This window comes from Bombina bombina, chromosome 11, assembly GCF_027579735.1.
Source record: "Bombina bombina isolate aBomBom1 chromosome 11, aBomBom1.pri, whole genome shotgun sequence".
Classification (NCBI taxonomy): domain Eukaryota; kingdom Metazoa; phylum Chordata; class Amphibia; order Anura; family Bombinatoridae; genus Bombina; species Bombina bombina.
The window spans coordinates 61,675,953-61,696,438 of NC_069509.1; the positions used below are offsets into that span (position 1 = coordinate 61,675,953).

The window sequence follows — 20,486 nt, forward strand, 5'->3', positions numbered from 1 at the left end:
CTGAATGTTATAATTCTGACTACAAAGGAAATATAACAAATATCATGTTCTTTTAAAAAAACAAAACAAAACAAAAAAAAACAGAATTTAAGACTTATCTGGATCTCTACAGGTTGAATTTTTGAGAGCATGGGGTCGATTTATTAAAGTGTGGACGGACATGATACTATGTAGCGTATCATGTTTGCCGCACATCGATTGCGCAGAAACAGGGGCATCAAGTTCCATTCGGAGTTTGATAATTTGGCCCGATTGAGTCTAATTATATTTTCAGCAAGGAGCCGATCATATTATGACTTCCAATCAATTTTTATTAAGAACAGATTTTCTGCTAACCAAACCGCAGTATAAGTCAAATCAAATTCCAGCTTTAGGGAGAAAGTAAATAAAACGGCAGGACTAAATTACAAGTGGAGCTCAATCGATAATGCAGCGCGTGTTATCTTGTACTCAGATAGCTAAGAATAGTGCACAATTACAAGCAAAGAGATTTTTTTAGCTTGCCATATATTATTTAACAGATAGCGCAGGGAGCTCCATTAGTGCTCATATTACAAGTGTTGTGCTTGAGTATGTATGTGTAAACACTGTATGTGTGTAGAGTCGATATAAAAGGACAGAAAGAATAATATTGTAAATATCTGACTTTTTCGATCTGTAATGTGATCTTCCAATAAACAAAAATCCAGAGGAAAAAAATAGTTAATTATTAGAAACATTTAAAAAAACAACAACAAAAAAAAACACCCTGATTGCATAAGTGGGGGCTCTAGCTGTGTTCCAAGATAACCAATCACATTCTGGATCATGTCTGTAGGTAAATAGCATTCATCTGCCATTAATGGAAGTGATTAAACCCAGATTAATATCAGCTGTTGCTGTAGGATTTGCTTGAATGTTTGGGGTTACAACCTACTGGGAGAGCCATGGTCCGCAGAGTTGCCAGGAAACTGTAAGAACTAATTGTTAAAAAGTACCAATCAGGAGAGGGATATAAAAGAATATTGAAAGCACTTGATTTACCATGGAGCACAGTCAAAACCATCATCAATAAGTGTAGAAAATGTGGCATCAGAGAGACATTACAAAGATCAGGAGAACCCTCGAAAGTTGATGACAGGACAGGGAGAAAACTTATCAGGATGGCTACCAAGAGGAAAATAGCAACAATGATGGAATTTCTGGCAAGTACCAGTCACTCTTTGCTTGTGACCACCATCTCTCGTATTCTGCACATCTCTGGGCTATGGGGTAAGGTGGAAAAAGGGAAATCCTTTCTTACAAAAAAGAACACCCAAACCCATCTAAATTATGCCAAAAGATCCATCCAGTCACCCCAAACTATCTGGGAAAATGTGCCATGATCTGACAAGACAAAGGTTGACCTTTTCGACCTAGAATGTAAAAGATATGTTTGTCACAAAGCCAATAAAGTTCATCATCCAAGGATTGAATGAAAAAAGATGAATGCCTCTCTCTTTCTTTGCCAGTGATCCCATTTATTAAGCTGTGATTTCAGCTTTGGGGCTTCCGTGGTTATGCTGGTTAAGTAGTGACGGTCTTAAGACCATAGCTACTTAACCTCTCTGCCACCTAAAGTGTGGCGGAGTTAAATTATCCTGATCCGATTGGATTAGGATGACTTACAGTCCATGCTCATGAGTGATTGTCCGCGCATAAGCAGGGGGCGGCATAAATGTGGGCTCCTCGCCATGAAGTTTATGAGAGCAAACCTTATCCATCTGGAATATGATAAATGGACCACTATGTGTATATTAATCAAATAAATGGATATAGAATGGTACTTTCAAAACCTTTATCAAGTAAATAAATAACCCTTTAGTTAAACCTATATCTTGTGAAAATACTCACTACACAGAAAGCTCTCTGGAATGTTTTGGTACAGACAAATGGTGTATTTTAAAACACTCAGGACTAGTTGCAATTTTGAACACACAAAGGCCCAGATTATAAGTGGAGTAATATTGATAGCGCAGGGTGCACTCTCAGTGGGCGAGAAAGAGCCAAGCCCATTTGAAAGTGTGTTCCTGCAGCAGCTTTGAATACAACAACTCAGATAAAAATAAATAAATTGTGCACTCTGAATCATGAAAGAAAGATTCTGGATTTCATGACCCTTTAAGCAAGTATTAAAGAGACAAAGCTATTTGTTTATACAAATACATAGTAAATTTCAGCAGATATGCACAGTTGGGCAAAATATTTGCATACAAAATAAATATTTTATAATTATTTCAATCTCTAATATTCTTTAGCAGAATTTGCATTGCTTTGCTGTCTATGGACTGTGTTGTTTATCTTATCTTATTTGCTGTGGCCACATATATAAATGAGCTACTGCAGTGATCAGGAAATCACTGCATCCTTTTTTATTTCATTGTTTGCTTTTACTTATTTATAGTATAGAATGTAAAAGAGACCTCAAATAGTGTGTCACACAGACTGATAATTCTGCATGTGTAGAATTTGATGTATCTTTAAAAATAACATCACTGGTAAATCACTTTTTTATGTATAAATATAAGCTCCAACTGTTGTCAGGTGACGATAATCTCTTTGACCTTTACATTTTCAAACCTGCATAACCCATAAGAGCAATGTGCCAGCTAATACTGTACAACAGATGTCAGAAACGTCAGTTAAGCGATATGAATAGTTAATGGAAAATTTGATGTTCTGGTTTGTTGACATGTAATCCCCAGATTAAACGTGTTTTGTAATTTACAGCTCTATCCCATAAAATGACTTATTTTCTAGTTGTGATTTCTAATTGCTACTGTTAATCTGATAGGAAGGGTGCTGTGTGCAGCCAACTGCGGCAGCTGCTCCCAACTAAACCATGAGATGACAGAAACAGACCTCTAGGGACCAATGCTTTAAGTGGATTGTAGTGAGGCTTAGGACATGAATCAAATAGACTTCAGTCCCACTAAGAGTTGCCAGCTGCACTCCATAAAAATACCGGCCAACCTATAGGTGACTGCATGCAGGACGTAGCTGGGTTCACACATTGTCCCCACAAAAGCTCAAACTTAGACCCCACCCTTGATCCCACTACATATATTTGTTCACAACTAAGCAGTCATTTATCCCCTTGGTTGACAGTAACACATGTACGTAGTAGTGATGTGACCCCCTTGGCTGCAAGAAGTAAACACTTAGAAATGATTGAACGCCCTCCATGGTTGCCTGTAGCAGAGTGTAACATCTTTTTGAGCCATATTTCTAATGCATACAGGCCTAGAAGGCCCTTTACATTTAGCTGACAGGGGTCTTTAAGTGTCCAGTATTTTTGTACAGATTGCTAAAATACTGGACACCCTTTTTGTATGGTTCAGATCAACTATAATTAATATAACATTGATACAGACATAAAGGCTTCTAAATGTGGGTAATCTACTATTTAATAATGACAGACCTAGGACCTGTAGTTTCTTAGCTACACGACACAATTACATATGCTAATTAGGGACAGTAAACACCTTGTAATTACAAGACATTTCTGTTACCGTCCTACAGAGTAACACATCAGCCAAGTGTAAACATTTGTTTAACAAAATAAAATCCTGTTTACTGCAATTGGTTTTCAATAGAAAAACTGCACCCAACACTCGCCTTATTTGGAGGAGCCAAATAAATTTGAGTCGGCAGACAACAAGGCTAATCATTGCCATTAAAGGGACAGCACACTTAAAAAATAATGTTATATAATTCTGCACATAGTGCAGAATTATATATTATCTTAGCGGTAACTTTCAAAATCAAAAGCTTTGAGAGATTTTTGCTATCAAAGTTGCACTTACCTGGTCTTCTCTCCAGGCTCTTCTGATTGGGTTTTGGTTTTCAAAAGCGCTTCACGGACTTGGTATCTAATCACAGCATGCCTGATCGTGACATTGAACTGAATGTAGCTCACTCTCGCTCTGGTAGCCCGCGAAACACTTTTGAAAACCAAGACCCAATCAGAAAATCCTGGAGAGGAGACCAAGTAAGTGCAACTTTGATAGTGAGTTATGCGCGCTATAGGGAAATTAATGAAAGTTGCGTTACCCCTGTAGCGCAGCCATTACAAGTTTTTAAAAATCCGGCTTGTGCGTGCGATATGGTGCTTTTAATCTCCATACCGCACCAAAAACAAGCACTGTTTTGACGTGCTAGTGCACGCTTTCCCCATAGACATCAATAGGGAGAGCGGGTCAGAAAAAAGTCTAACACCTGCGATCGCGGAATAAAAAGCTCCGTAACGCAGCCCGATTGATGTCTTTGGGGGAAAAAAAAATAACGTTTAAACCCCCTAACATAAACCCCTAGTCTAAACACCCCTAATCTGTCCCCCACCGACATCGCCGGCACCTACATAATTTTATTAACCCCTAATCTGCCGCCCACTATATCACCGCCACCTAAATAAAATTATTAACCCCTAATCCAGGGCCGCCATCAGGGGGTGACAGGGGTGACTCCTGTCAGGGGCCCAATGGGCCAGGGGGGCCCCATGAGGCAAGAACTAAAAAAAATATATATATATATTTTAATTTTATTTTGGCAGCCACCAGTGGGTACTACAGCAGAGTGCTAATTGAGCATGGGAAATGTTATTACAAGGAAAAAAGTATTAGCATTTGAGAGGATTTCTGAGTGTGTACTAAACCACTATGCACAGTGTGAGACAGACTTGGCACTTTGTTTATACAGTGTGTGCCTGAGTCAGATCACTTTCATTTGCAGAGGAGGTAGGACTTACTTACCAAATGTTTTTTATTTCTTTGTGCAATTTCGGATTGTAACTTCAGTGTGGTAGTAGCTGTAGGGTGGGGCCAGGGGTCCATAAAAACAATTTTTTTTTAGCAGCAGTGTATTTATGATTATTTTACAATGCTGTAGAAATTCTATATTTAAAACCATGCAGAAATGTTTCCTCCTCAATACATTATATATATATATATATATATATATATATATATTACATTCCAGTTTACTGCCCCTTTATGCAAAGACTTTCCAGATGCAAGGAGGCATTTTATATAAGATTTTTACATCTGCATAAAATGTTATACTCTCAGACTAAGATTGCTCAGTGTTTGAAATGAGACAGGTTAACTTAAAACTGTTCAGTTTACACTACAGCTGACTTAATTTTGAAATACATACCAACAAGTCTAAATCATGCATTTAACCAGATCTAATGGTATGAGTACCACAGCTTATGGTTCCACCAAGACCATATAGAGTACAGCTGACATATGGGAACATTTGTACACTATATTTGAAGTGGTGCTCTTGGTTGGGGAAAATGGGGAAAAAAACAAACATATGGCAACCTTTTAAAAGTACTTTTCTTCATCTAGCCATCTACCCAGATCATTAATGTATAATTTTGAATTCACAGAATTATTTTTGTTTGCACATTTACAAATATGATTCTTTAAAAAGTGATCTCTTAATTTCTGCAATTTTTTTATCATGCATGTCACACACTGTTGATTTAGGTGCATAAATGTTTACTCCTGTGAGTGTTTCTGTGGGTGTCTGTGTTTATGTCTTTGTGCTTTGGTTTGTGTGTCTATGAGTGTATATGTATTTTTTTTCTGTGGGTCTCTCTGTGAGGGTGGGTGTGTATGTCTTTGTGCATTTTCTGTGGATGTCTGTGAGGGTGTGTGCATATGTCTGAGCTTTTTCTATGGGTGTCTCTGTGAGGGTGTGTGTATGTTTGTCTTTGTGTATTTTCTCTGGATGCCTCTGTGAGGGTGGGTGTGTATGTCTGTGTTTTCTGTGGATGTCTCTGTGAGGGGGGGGTGTATGTATGTATGTCTGTGTTTTCTGTGGATGTCTCTGTGAGGGAGTGTGTTTTTTGTGGGTGTCTCTGTGAGGGTGTGTGTATGTATGTATTTCTGTGTTTTTTGTGGTTGTCTCTCTGTGTGTATGTCTGTGTGTTTTCTGTGGGTGTCTCTGTATGTGTGTGTATGTCTTTGTGTGTTTTCTGAGGCTGTCTCTGTCGCTGATTTCCTTTCCCTTTACCACCTAGAAAAAGAAAGTTGTCCTCCCTCCACTATGAAAAGAATACACAATGGTTTCAGGCGCAAGTCTAACTTTTATCCCACTCAATCTAGGGGTTTGATTCTGGAACTCTTTCATAAGAGAGTAGAGGAAGATCTAATTAGACTTAAAAATGATGCTAAGACACATAGGTCCAATTTAACTAACAAAGAGAAAGAGGGCCTTAGAAAATTGAAAGAAAGAGACAATATAGTCATCAAAAGTTCGGATAAGGGGGGTACGATTGTAGTAATGGACAAGAGCACATATATAGAAGAAGCACTTAGAAAACTAGAAGATGTAAATGTTTATAAGACACTTCATACTAACCCCACCAAACACTTTCAAGAACTTTTGAAAGATTTACTTGATGATGGCCTGGAACAAGGGGTGATGGACTTGTCGACCTTCGAATATCTATATATACATGAGCCAGTGGTACCTATTTTTCATCACTTACCGAAGGTCCACAAGTCCATCACCAATGTTAAGGGTAGACCCATTGTTTCAGGAATCGGTTCTCTCTTTGAGAACCTGTCTAATTGGATAGAGTCCCTACTACAGCCACTTGTTTGTAAATTACCCTCATTCTTGAGGGATACTAAACATCTGCTTAACTCATTAAAAGAAATTACCTGGAAGGAGGGGTATAATTGGCTCACCATTGATGTGGTGAGTCTTTACTCCTCCATACCACATGAATTTGGCTTAAAAGCCATCAAAGAAATGATGGATCTCCTTAGTGACTATGAGGATACTCTGAAGGAATACATTGTAAGAACTGTTCACTTTCTGCTGACCCATAACTACTTTGAATTTGAGGGCAAGTTCTATCTGCAGAGACGTGGGACAGCTATGGGGGCTAAATTTGCCCCAGCTTACGCCAACCTATTTATGGGATGGTGGGAGCTGTCCCACGTCTATGCAGATGGTAATCCCCACAGGGAGTCGTTGGTAGGGTACAAACGCTATATCGACGATCTCCTGTTTGTGTGGATAGGGTCTAAAGCAGAGAGTGAACAGTTTGTAGCCTATCTCAACAACAATCGAGTGGGTCTGGAATTCACTTCTCAGTTTGAAGAGAATAGGATTGACTATCTAGATGTAACACTTGAGGGAGATACAGGCATTGGATGTATATCCACCTCACTATATACCAAACCTATATCTGCAAATTCCCTTTTGCATGCAAAGAGCTGTCACCCCAAACACATGCATTATGGGGTTTCCAAAGGGGAAATGATAAGAATTAGACGTAATTGCTCTGATGAAGATACCTTTCTTAAGGAGAGTAGAAACTTAATTAACAAATTGAGAGCTAGAGGCTATCCAGAAAATAGCTTATAAAGATGTTAGAGACATATCTAGGGAAGAACTACTTAAACCCAAAATGTCAAAAACAAAATGTAAGAGGAATGAGAAAGGTACAAGCCACAAGAGTCAAACTGGAGGAATCACATTCGTGACTACCTACACCAACCAATACAATAGTATCTGTAATATTATCAGAAAGAATTTATCAATTTTGAAAGCTGATAATGTATTGAAAAACGTGATTGAAGAGGGGTGCAAGTTTGTGTCTAAAAGGAATGTTACTATTGGTAATATGGTGTCCCCTAGTGTATTGAGGAAACCCAAGAAGATTAGCAGTTGGCTCACATGTAAAAGACACTATAAGTGTGGCACACGTAGCTGTGTAGCATGTGACCTTACGCAGACGAGCAAGGTTTTTCAATCTTCCAGTACCCACAAGGTCTTTAACTGTGGCTTTTGTACAAATTGTAGATCAGACTATGCCATATACATGGTGACATGCACAGCCTGTGAGAAACAGTATATAGGATGCACTTCCAGAGAGACTAGAGTCAGGATTAAGGAACACCTATATGACATAGATAAGAATAGAGCTACAACAGGAGTCTCAAAACATTTCATATTTGAACATGGGGGAGATATAAGTATGCTCACCTGGATGATTATTGATTTGGTAATGAAACAGCCCAGGGGTGGTAATAGGGTACATGCCCTCTTTAGAATGGAGGCCTACTGGATTTTTACACTTAGGACGCGTAAACCAAATGGCCTAAACATAGATGGAGACATCATTAACTTCTGGGAGTAAATAGGCAGTAAGATAGGCCATGTATAGTAAATGGATGTAATGATGAGAATAATTGTTACTAATCATTTTTTCTATTCTAAACACAAACAAAAGTTAAATATTAGGGTACAGTCAGTGTCTCTCCTAGAATAAGGATGAAGAAATCTAACTTGTATATATGCATGCACAACACATATATATATACTCATCTATTATCATTGTTTAGTAGATATGTAGTACTTAACTAGATTAAGATGGATTTGAAAATATATCTAATGAAATGCATGCAATATTACAAGTAGAGAAGTTACACCATAGTCAGTTAGGGGTTAACTGTACTGTAATAATGTGTGCTTCCCTTTTACAATATCATTGATGGTGTTGAACTGCTGTCTCTTTAAGTCTCCATACTACAGCTTTCAGTGGGAAAAGAGGCAACCAATGAGAATGTGAGGGAGCGTATTTAAGCTCCACAGGTGCTAGTCAGATTAAGTCTATGAATAAGGCTAGATAGCCGAAACGCGTCAGACTGACAGATTTCCCAATGAATTTTTATGGTTTTAACATGTGTGCCGTGGATTTTAATCGAATTTGAATAAAGGAAACATTTTAACTTTTATGGAATGCAGTTATCGATTGATTTTCCTGTCTCTGTCGGTGTTTACTTGGGTGTATGTGCAAGTTTGAGTTTGTGTGTGTGTGTGTCCATTGTCTGTTCTTTTTTAGGACATTATGACCTTACTACTGAATATTCACATCTTTCTACAGACTTTGAGACTAACGAGACTTTTCCGGAAGTCACCAATCCACCATTTAACCTTTAAATTATTGTTTAAGAAGTTCAGGGCCCTTCCTTTCAGCCACTGCATGCTGTTGTCATCATTTAGTTGGCATCTTCCTTTACAAAAAGATAATCAGAACTCCATATTTTGTTTTCTAAATTTCCTTTTTTTACAAAACTGTAGTTTACCTCATTACTTGATTGGTCAATGTAAACAAGTGCTGAGTGTCTGTTTGGGTGTCTGAGTGTGTTTCTTTGCGTGTCTGCTAGAGTGTCTATATGTGAATCCTTATGTGTGAGTGTGTGTGTGTTTCAGTGTATGAGTGTGTCTGTGTGTTTGTATGTTACTACCTTTACAACATTTCCAAGTTTAAATAGACACTTAAGAATAAAGTGCATATACGTTTTAGTCACTTGGTCAAAAATTGCACATGTCAAAGGAGGGGGGGCCCTGATCAATGGTTAAGTCAGGGGCTTCAAAATTTCTAGTGGCAGCCCGGTCTGCCGCTCCCGATATCGCTGCAACTATACTAAAGTTATTAACCCCTATTCTATCGCTCCAGACATCGCGCAACTAAATAAAGCTATTAACCCCTAAACCTCTGGCCTCCCACATCACTACCACTAAATAAATCTATTAACCCCTAAACTGCCAGCCCCCCACATCACAAAAATCTAAATTAAACTATTAACCCCTACACCTACCCCTAAACCTAACCCTAACACCCCCTAACTTTAACATAATTAAAATAGAGCTAAATTAAATTTACAATTATTAACTAAATAATACTTATTTAAAACTAAATACATACTTACTTGTGAAATAAAACCTAAGCTAGCTACAATATAACTAATAGTTATATTGTAGCTATCTTAGGTTTTATTTTTATTTCACAGGTAAGTTTGTATTTATTTAAACTGGGTAGACTAGTTAGTAAATAGTTATTAACTATTTACTAACTACCTAGTTAAAATAAATACAAAATTACCTGTGAAATAAAACCTAACCTGCCTTACACTAAAACCTAACATTACAAAAAATTAAAAAAACACTAAAATCACAAAAAATAAAAAAACACTAAAATCACAAAAAATAAAACAACACTAAAATCACAAAAAAATACAAAAACACTAAAATCACAAAAAAATAAAAAACACTAAAATCACAAAAAATAAAAAAACACTAAAATCACAAAAAATAAAAAAACACTAAAATCACAAAAAATAAAACACTAAAATCACAAAAAAATACAAAAACACTAAAATCACAAAAAAATAAAAAAAAACTTACCATTACAAAATAACAAACAAAAAAAACACGAAAATTATCCCAAAAAATAAAAATTATAAGGGCCTTTTGTAGGGCATTGCCCTAAAGTTAACAACTCTTTTGCTACAAAACAAAATAAACACCCCCTAACAGTATACAAACCCCCACCCCCAAACCCACAAAATAAAAATAAAGTAAAACCTAATCTACCCATTGCCCTGAAATTGGCATTTGTATGGACATTGCCCTTAAAAGGGCATTTAGCTCTTTTGCTGCCCAAGCCCTAATCTAAAAATAAAAACTCACCCAAAAACGAAAAAAAAAAATACATTACATGCCAGAAACAGCATTTATGAAGCAGCAATCTAAAGACCGCTGCTCCATAACCTGTTCGTCTGCTCTGAGCAGGCGGACAGAAATCGCCACAATTCAACCCGATCGAGTACGATCAGGTTGATTGACACCCCCCTGCTAGCCGCAAATCTGCAGGGGGCGGCGTTGCAACAGTAGCTCACAATAGCTGCTGGTGCAATGCTGAATATGGAGAGCGTATTGCTCTCCGTATTCAGCGAGGTCTGTGGGACCTGATCCGCACTGTCGGATCAGGTCCGCCAGACCTTTGATAAATAGGGGCCATCAGCTCTTTTTCTGAAGAAAAAAAAAAATACAAATACCCACTAACATTACAAACCCCCACCCCCCTAAAGCCACAAAATAAAAAAAACTATTTTAAAACCTAATCTACCCATTGCCCTGAAAAGGGCATTTGTATGGGCATTGCCCTTAAAAGGACAGTATACTGTAAAATAGCTTTTCCCTTAATTATTTATTTTACCAACTGCAGGGTATAAAATGTATGAAATTTGCTTTTTTAAGGATTATTTGTGTATATGAATTAGCTGATTTTGTGTTTTTAGGCCCCAACCTAATACAATGGGTTGAGCTTGTAGGTATAATCAGATCTCATTACTTTATCACGTTGTGTACATATACCTGCTTCTTTATCTTATATCTGTCCATAAACCAATCACCAATAATTGGAGAGAACAATGGAAAATTAACATTTTATTACCTTATCTCTTCTATAACCCACTGGGAGTGTAATTTCTTCTACTGGCTGTGTTAACACAGCTTGGCCTTGAGGCCAAAAACTTTCAGGATGGGTAGGAATACCACAGGCTAAATAAACTATTTCAAATGCCAATATAAGGGCAATGGAAATACTTGTAAACAATTTAATACACTCCACCAGGTAAAGTAGATCTATGGGAACAAATTAAAGAAGAGAATTTATTTTAGGAAACTGTCCCTTTAACAGGGCATTTAGCTCTTTTGCTGCCCAAACCATAATCTAAAATAAAAACCCACCCAAAAACCCTAAAAAAAAGCCTAACACTAACCCCGATGATCCACTTACAGTTTTTGAAGTCCCGCTTGAACGATCTTCATCCCGGTGGCGAAGTCCTCATCCAGGTGGAAAGAAGTCTTCATCCAGGCAGCCTCTTCGATCTTCATCCAGGCAGCATCTTCTATCTTGATCCCGGCAGCTCGGAGTGGGTCCACCCTGAAGACATCCGACGTGGAGCATCCTCTTCATACGGTCGCCACCGTACACTGAATCTTGAATGCAAGGGAGCCATTTCAAGATGGCGTCCCTTGCATTCCTATTGGCTGAAATATTTGAATCAGCCAAAAGGAGTTAGAGCTGCTAAAATCCTATTGGCTGTTCAAATAAAATTTAACAGATAACTTCAGACTACCAATCCATAACTCATGGACCTTGCTTCCGTAGCAGATTGCCTGTGGCAATTAACATAATCTCCCTGATATGTGTAGCATGGTTAGATTCAGTTTAGCTCTCATATTAGGTTATATAGGTTAACTTGCTGACATTTTACAATAGCTTCTTACCCACGTGGATGCTGCTATCCGTTGGATGGCGCAGCAATTAATTCTGCCCAACGGCTCAAGAACTGTAGATAGTCCTGCAGGTTTTATCAGTTGCATTAGGTAAGCGGATTAGATATCACGGATCCGTCACTACCCACAGTCAGGCTTCAGTTGCGGCATGCATGTAGGCCCCAGCAGGTCCGTTTCGGAGAATCACATTTTCGGCACAGTCCAGCAAGCTCTCCTCACCTCTGTGGATCTTTATGGGCTATTTTGAGATGAGTTATGGCAGGATTGCTAGCTTATTCCTCCTTTATACTTCACTAACCGCCCAGAGTTCAGAGCTCACACGATCATCTTGGAGCTCAGTCAAGCTCCACCCTCATGTGTCCTCCTTTAAAGGGACACTCAAGTCAAAATTAACTTTAAACTTTAATGATTTAGATAGAGCAGCAATTTTAAACAACTTTCCAATTTACTTAAATTAACAAAATATGCAGTCATTTTATATTTACACTTTTTGAATTACCAGGTCCTACTGAGCATGTGCAAGAATTCACAGAATATATGTATATGTATTTGTGATTGGCTGCTGTCACATGGTACAGGAGGAGAGTAAAACATAACTTTAAAATTTGTCAGAAAAAAATCTGCTACTGATTTGAAGTTCAGACTAAGTGCTATTGCATTGTTTATATCATGCATTTGCTGTTTATGCAAATCTACTTTATTTACTGATCCTTTAAAGCTGCAATATGGCAACCCTACTTACCCTTCAACATTTGTTTTACAATGTATGATATATAATATGTATGTATAAAAAAATTACTTTAATATCATCATTGACAAATGTATGTTTGTAGTGAATGTAATTCCTAACTCTGATGTCACTGGGCAAAAATGCGTTATTGCATGCATATACATTAAGAGAGATTTAAAGAGACATAAAAGTCAAAATGGAACTTATTTTTGTATTAAAGCATACATAGGCAGGCTCAGGAGCAGCAATGCACTGCTGGGAGCTAGCTGGTGATTGGTGGCTACACATATATGCATCTTGTCATTGGCTCACAAAATGTGTTTTATTTCCCATTCAATGTATAGCAGAACATTTTTTATTTCAATGCCCCTTAAATTCATAGGTTTTATCTTCTTTGAGAGAATGCCAGTAGCCCTGTGCACCAATAAATGGCAAGAGATTATATGATAGTAAGCTTCAAGTACATAACAAGTACGAAGTTGACAAAAAAGCTTAGGCTGGAATTTGTTTCCATTAAATGGAACCAGAACAAAGGGACATGATTTGAAAATGAAGGGTAGCAGGTTCAGGAGCAAGTTGACAGAAGGCAGTGTCATCTGTAGAAACCACATAAGGGGGCACATACATAGCTCCCAGCAGCTCCTGGAGGACTAACAGTGTTTTTGTTGGTGGGAATGTGACGGGGGCGTGACTGGGATGTACCATGAGCAAGACTGCTATAGTTGGTTTTCAGATGTCCTCCATACAATTATTGGACAATTTATAGGCAACTGAGCATAATGATCTGTGCGGTCACTCAATGCCCTTGCACAAAAGCTTTACTTTAGACCCTACGCGTTATCCAACCATGTATATTTTTTCACTACTAGGCAGTCATTTTAGCCCTTGGCTGTTAGAAACATACAAATCAATAATTGTACCTCTTTGGTTTCCAGTAACACACGTAAATAGTAGAGATGTATCCCCTTTGTTGCCTGTCACTTCTTTCCATTAATGAGATACCTTATTATTTGCTGCTGTTAAAGTTGTGGGAGTGGAAATATATAACTTGGAAGTCATGGTGCAGAGTTTAAGATCACTGGCATAGTGCACCCCTTCCCTCCACTACCACTTGTCCAGGAGGTCTGACCATTCAAATAAACATATAAAACTGTGTAAAGGGTCAGACAATACTCCCAGCTGCCTTCTCCAGTGTCTTGGAGGGGTATGACTTCATGCAAAAAAATTCTGCCTTCCAAGAAGCTCACTTCCCACCACTGTACAATGCATGCTGGGAATTAAGTCCAGAATTGCATAATCACAATACTGAGAGTTAAATAGTGTGCTACAAATTCCAGAATGCTATATAACTCTCAGAATGCTGTGCTTTGTCCTCTAAAACAGAGCTACACTGAGGGGGGATTAAAAGAAGAACACAAAGGACATTGAATTGTCTTTTTTCACCCCCTGCAGTTTATACTCCAGGTGGAGAGGAAAATCCGTGGTGGTGGGGATACAATACAAAAGGATACACATTTTAAAAAGTTAATTTGATTATGAAAGTAAATTAGATTTTCTTCTTGCTAAAAATCACCCCAGAAGAGGAATGTGATACTTACCTCTTTCGTTCATCGTTGGAGCTGAATTGGAGAGCACTTGTGGCAGTGATGTTCCCAAGTCCAGGTCTTTGAGGGTTAATTCATTCATAAAATGTGGCAGCTAAAATAAAAATTAAAGACAGTAGTTATACACCACTCTACAGTGTAAGGTCTGGGGCACAAAGCAGCTTGCATTGTTCATCCACATCCTCAAATTGTGTAAATATCTAGGTATCCCAGTGGGACTGATGCAATTAAAACATTGTAATTCATTAAAGCATACAATGTTGCCTTTATTACTCTAGCTTACCCCTGCAAAGGAGTTAAACACATAGGTAAAATTGTGCTCAGGAACTGCAGCTTGCAAGCAGAACACAGTCTGTGAGCCAATCAGGAGATGTAGTCACACAACCCGCCACCATCTGTGTTCTGCTTGCAAGCTGCATCTCCCAAGCACAATTTTACTAAGGTGTTTAACTCCTTTGCAGGTTAATCTAGGTTCATTAAGACAACATTTTATGCTCTAATGAATTTACCAGGCTTTAACTGCATCAGTCCCAGTGAAATTGCTGGATGATACCTTGATGTATACAATTTGGGGCTCCTGAGTGGGATGTTACCTATGTGTTTAAAGTGAATGTAAAGTTTCATGAAAGAGTGTGCGTCTCTTGCTCGCAGTCTTCCGCTAAAAATAACACACAATCTGGTATTTAAAATTGTTTACCAGAGCAAGTATTAAAGTGAATGTAAAGTTTCATGAGTGAGTGCCCGGTTTTTAAAAATACTATTAAAAACAGGGACACTTTCATTCATGAAACTTTACATTGCAACGTATTTTTACAAATACTTACCTTTTTCTTCAGCAAAGCCGGATCAGTGATCCCCCGCTCGCTTTTCATGCTGTACTTAGCACAGGTATGACGAAACCGGCTTCCTCCAATCACGGTGTGGCCTCACGAGATGGACACTCTGGGGTGCACGCCATGATTGGAGGACACCGGTTTCGTCATTGATGACATAAGTGCAGAGGCGCTGTGGGTGGGGGATTGCCAGTCCGGCTTTGCTGAAGAAAAAGGTATTTGTAAAAATACTCAGTGCAAGCACCATGGCTTTATTGGTGCATGAAACAAACCTGCAGCCCTTTGTAAGGGTTAAAAACAGATCTGTACAAACAATAGCATTTTTACTCTCTTTAATTTGATGTTTAACATCCCTTTAAAGGGACAACTTTCATTATTCAGATAGAGCACACAGTTTTAAGACACTTTCCAATTCACTTCCATTATCTAAATGTGCAAAACATTTTTGTGTGAACACTTTGAGGCACTTGCTCCTAATGAGCATGTGCAAGATTCCAAGAATATACATATATGCATTTTGTAATTGGCTGATGGCTGTCATATGATGTAGTTAAAGAAAAATGCAACTAACAAAATTTGTTCGAAAAAAATCTACCACCAAATTCAAACTAAATGCTTTTGCATTGTCTTTTTTATTATGGATTTATTGATTATGCTATTATACTGTGTTTAGTGGTCCTTTAAGGTTGCTTCTTAAAACCTTACCTTGATTTTACTCAGCTTCTTTTGAATCTTGTTGGCCACCATATCTTCCCAGTACTTCTCTCTTAGGAAGTCCCAAAATATTCGTCCAATGAGAACATTTATCCAGTTTAACTGGGAGTTGCTTACGGGGCTGCGTTCTACCTGGTACTGGGGAAAAAAACAGCAGAGGATGTTGCCTGAGGCTTGAAAGATTCAGCTGGTTTCCGTGGTAGCATCTGTCATATTGGGCTCAAATACACATAATTAATTGAATATTTTGTATATGCTAAAAAAAGCAAAGAACTCTCTGCTCCTGTACATGTCTAAGTGCTGTAGATCCTGACAACGTTGTACTAGGAATATTAATATAAAGAATCAAATAAAAAAAATCCTTCATATTTATAATGAATTTATATTTACTGTTCTATAGACATTATTATAGATAAGGTAATACAAAATGATAAAAGGAATGCACCATATCATTAACATTCACAGTCTATACTTATTAAACATGAAAAACTCACAGGAGGTCCAAAAACACAGAAACAAAAATAAAGAACACACTGAAACAGAAATACTAATGTAAAAATAAAATATTCTGTTTTGTTAGAGCATTTTGTTTTTGAACACACTTCCTTGTTAAAAGGGATACTAAACCCAAAATTTTTCTTTCATGATTCAGATAGAGCATGCAATTTTAAGCAACTTTCTTATTTTCTCCTATTATTATTTTTTCTTTGTTCTCTTGCTATCTTTATTTGAAAAAGAAGGCATCTAAGCTAAGGAGCCAGCCAATTTTTGGTTCAGTACCCTAGTCATTTTTGGTTCAGAACCCTAGATTGGTGCTGTCCAATCAGCAAGGACAACCCAGGTTGTGAACCAAAAATGGGCCAGCTTCTAAACTTACATTATTGCTTTTCAAATAAAGATAGCAAGAGAATAAAGAAAAGTTGATAATAGGAGTAAATTAGAAAGTTGCTTAAAATTGCATGCTCTATCTGAATCATGAATGAAAAAAATTGGGTTCAGTGTCCCTTTAAGTATTTAACGCCATCAAAAGAGTTAAACGCTTTATCTTAGTTTAAATTCTGGAACACCCCCATTCTGCTTCAGATGAGGACACCATTAAATACTTCAACACATTTAAGCAAAAAACTATCTTCTTCCGGAGTATTCCACTTTGTTAGGAAGGATGCAAAAATGTATTTAGCCATTAAGGAAGCCCTGCTAAAACCCGTTGACCCATTCAATTCTTAAGGACCCCCTGCTAAAACCCGTTGATCCATTACATTTTTAAGGAAGCCCTGCTAAAACCCATTGACCTATTAAATTCTTAAGAAAGCCCTGCTAAAATATGTTGACCAATTAACTTCTTAAGGAAGCCCTGCTAAAATGCGTTGAGCCATTACCTTCCTAAGGAAGCCCTGCTAAAATGCGTTGAGCCATTAACTTCTTAAGGAAGCCTTACTAAAATGTGTTGAGCCATTAACTTCTTAAGGAAGCCCTGCTAAAATGCGTTGAGCCATTACCTTCCTAAGGAAGCCATGCTAAAATGCGTTGAGCCATTAACTTCTTAAGGAAGCCTTACTAAAATGCATTGAGCCATTAACTTCTTAAGGAAGCCCTCCTTAAATGCCCTGAGCCATTAACTTCCTAAGGAAGCCCTGCTAAAATGCACTGAGCCATTAACTCTCTAAGGAAGCCCTGTTAAATTGCGTTGAGCCATAAACTCTCTAAGGAAGCCCTCCTAAAATGCACTGGGTCATTATCTTCTTAAGGAATCCCTGCTAAAATGTGTTGAGCCATTATCTTCCTAAGGAAGCCCTGCTAAAATGCATGAAGCTATTAACGTCCTAAGGAAGCCCTGCTAAAATGTGTTGAGCCATTAACTTCCTAAGGAAGCTCTGCTAAAATGTGTTGAGTCATTAACTTCCCAAGGAAGCCCTGCTAAAATGTGTTGAGCCATTACCTTCCTGAGGAACCCCTGCTAAAATGTGTTGAGCCATTACTTTCCTAAGGAAGCCCTGCTAAAATGTGCTGAGCCATTATCTTCCTAAGGAAGCCCTGCTAAAATGCATGAAGCTATTAATGTCCTAAGGAAGCCCTGCTAAAATGTGTTGAGTCATTAACTTCCTAAGGAAGCCCTGCTAAAATGCGCTGAGCCATTACCTTCCTAAGGAAGCCCTGCTAAAATGTGTTGAGCCATTACCTTCCTAAGGAAGCTCTGCTAAAATATGTTGAGCCATTATCTTCCTAAGGAATCCCTGCTAAAATGCGCTGAGCCATTAACTTCCTAAGAAAGCCCTGCTAAAATGCACAAAGCTATGAAGGTCCTAAGGAAGCCCTGCTAAAATGTGTTGAGCCATTAACTTCCTAAGGAAGCCCTGCTAAAATGCGTTGAGCCATTAACTTCCTAAGAAAGCCCTGCTAAAATGCATGAAGCTATTAACGTCCTACGGAAGCCCTGCTAAAATGCGTTGAGCCATTAACTTCCTAAGGAAGCCCTGCTAAAATGTGTTGAGCCTTAAACTTCTTAAGGAAGCCCTGCTAAAATGCACTGAGCCATTAACTTCCAAAGGCCTAGATTTGGAGTTTGGCGTTAGCCGTGAAAACCAGCGTTAGAGGCTCCTAACGCTGGTTTTAGGCTAACTCCGGTATTTGGAGTCACTCAAAAAAGGGTCTAACGCTCACTTTTCAGCCGCGACTTTTCCATACCGCAGATCCCCTTACGTCATTTGCGTATACTATCTTTTCAATGGGATCTTCCTAACTCCGGTATTTAGAGTCGTGTCTGAAGTGAGCGTTAGAAATCTAACAACAAAACTCCAGCCGCAGGAAAAAAGTCAGTAGTTAAGAGCTTTCTGGGCTAACGCCGGTTCATAAAGCTCTTAACTACTGTACTCTAAAGTACACTAACACCCATAAACTACCTATGTACCCCTAAACCGAGGTCCCCCCACATCGCCGCCACTCGATTAAATTTTTTTAACCCCTAATCTGCCGACCGCCACCTACGTTATACTTATGTACCCCTAATCTGCTGCCCCTAACACCGCCGACCCCTGTATTATATTTATTAACCCCTAATCTGCCCCCCACAACGTCGCCGCAAACTACTTACAATAATTAACCCCTAATCTGCCGACCGCAAAGCGTCGCTACTTAAATTATCCTTATGTACCCCTAATCTGCTGCCCCTAACACCGCCGACCCCTATATTATATGTATTAACCCCTAATCTGCCCCCCACAACGTCGCAGCTACCTACCTACACTTATTAACCCCTAATCTGCCGAGCGGACCGCACCGCTATTATAATAAAGTTATTAACCCCTAATCCGCCTCACTAACCCTATAATAAATAGTATTAACCCCTAATCTGCCCTCCCTAACATCGCAGACACTTAACTTCAAACATTAACCCCTAATCTGCCGACCGGAGCTCACCGCTATTCTAATAAATTTTTAAACCCCTAAAGCTAATTCTAACCCTAACCCTAACACCCCCCTAAGTTAAATATAATTTAAATCTAACGAAATAAATTAACTCTTATTAAATAACTTATTCCTATTTAAAACTAAATACTTACCTGTAAAATAAATCCTAATATAGCTACAATATAAATTAAAATTACATTGTAGCTATTTTAGGATTAATATTTATTTTACAGGCAACTTTGTAATTATTTTAACCAGGTACAATAGCTATTAAATAGTTAAGAACTATTTAATAGTTACCTAGTTAAAATAATTACAAAATTACCTGTAAAATAAATCCTAACCTAAGTTACAATTAAACCTAACACTAGACTATCATTAAATTAATTAAATAAAATATCTACAATTACCTACAATTAAACCTAACACTACACTATCAATAAATAAATTAAATAAACTACCTACAATTACCTACAATTAAACCTAACACTACACTATCAATACATTAATTAAATAAAATACCTACAAATAACTACAATGAAATAAACTAACTAAAGTACAAAAAATAAAAAATAACTAAGTTACAAAAAATAAAAAAATATTTACAAACATAAGAAAAATCTTACAACAATTTAAAACTAATTACACCTACTCTAAGCCCCCTAATAAAATAACAAAGCCCCCCAAAATAAAAAAAATGCCCTACCCTATTCTAAATTACTAAAGTTCAAAGCTCTTTTACCTTACCAGCCCTGAACAGGGCCCTTTGCGGGGCATGCCCTAAGAAGTTCAGCTCTTTTGCCTGTAAAAAAAAACATACAATACCCCCCCCCCAACATTACAACCCACCACCCACATACCCCTAATCTAACCCAAACCCCCCTTAAATAAACCTAACACTAAGCCCCTGAAGATCTTCCTACCTTGTCTTCACCCTGCCAGGTTCACCGATTGGTCCAGAAGAGCTCCTCCGATGTCCTGATCCAAGCCCAAGCGGGGGGCTGAAGATGTCCATGATCCAGTCTTCATCCAAGCGGGGCAGAAGAGGTCTTCCATCCGATTGAAGTC

At 38.1% G+C, this 20,486-nt stretch overlaps 1 protein-coding gene across 1 annotated transcript in view; it reads right to left on the minus strand.

The window, feature by feature from the left end:
* The window catches only part of LOC128641842 (testis-expressed protein 2-like), a 109,070-nt gene that overhangs the window by 35,660 nt on the left and 52,924 nt on the right, over positions 1-20,486 (minus strand). Inside the window, exons 6-7 of the mRNA XM_053694401.1 lie at positions 16,002-16,148; positions 14,458-14,557 (exon numbers count right to left, since the gene is read on the minus strand). Coding sequence (XP_053550376.1) covers positions 14,458-14,557; positions 16,002-16,148 — 247 coding nt within the window. The remainder of the gene's footprint in view (positions 1-14,457; positions 14,558-16,001; positions 16,149-20,486) is intronic.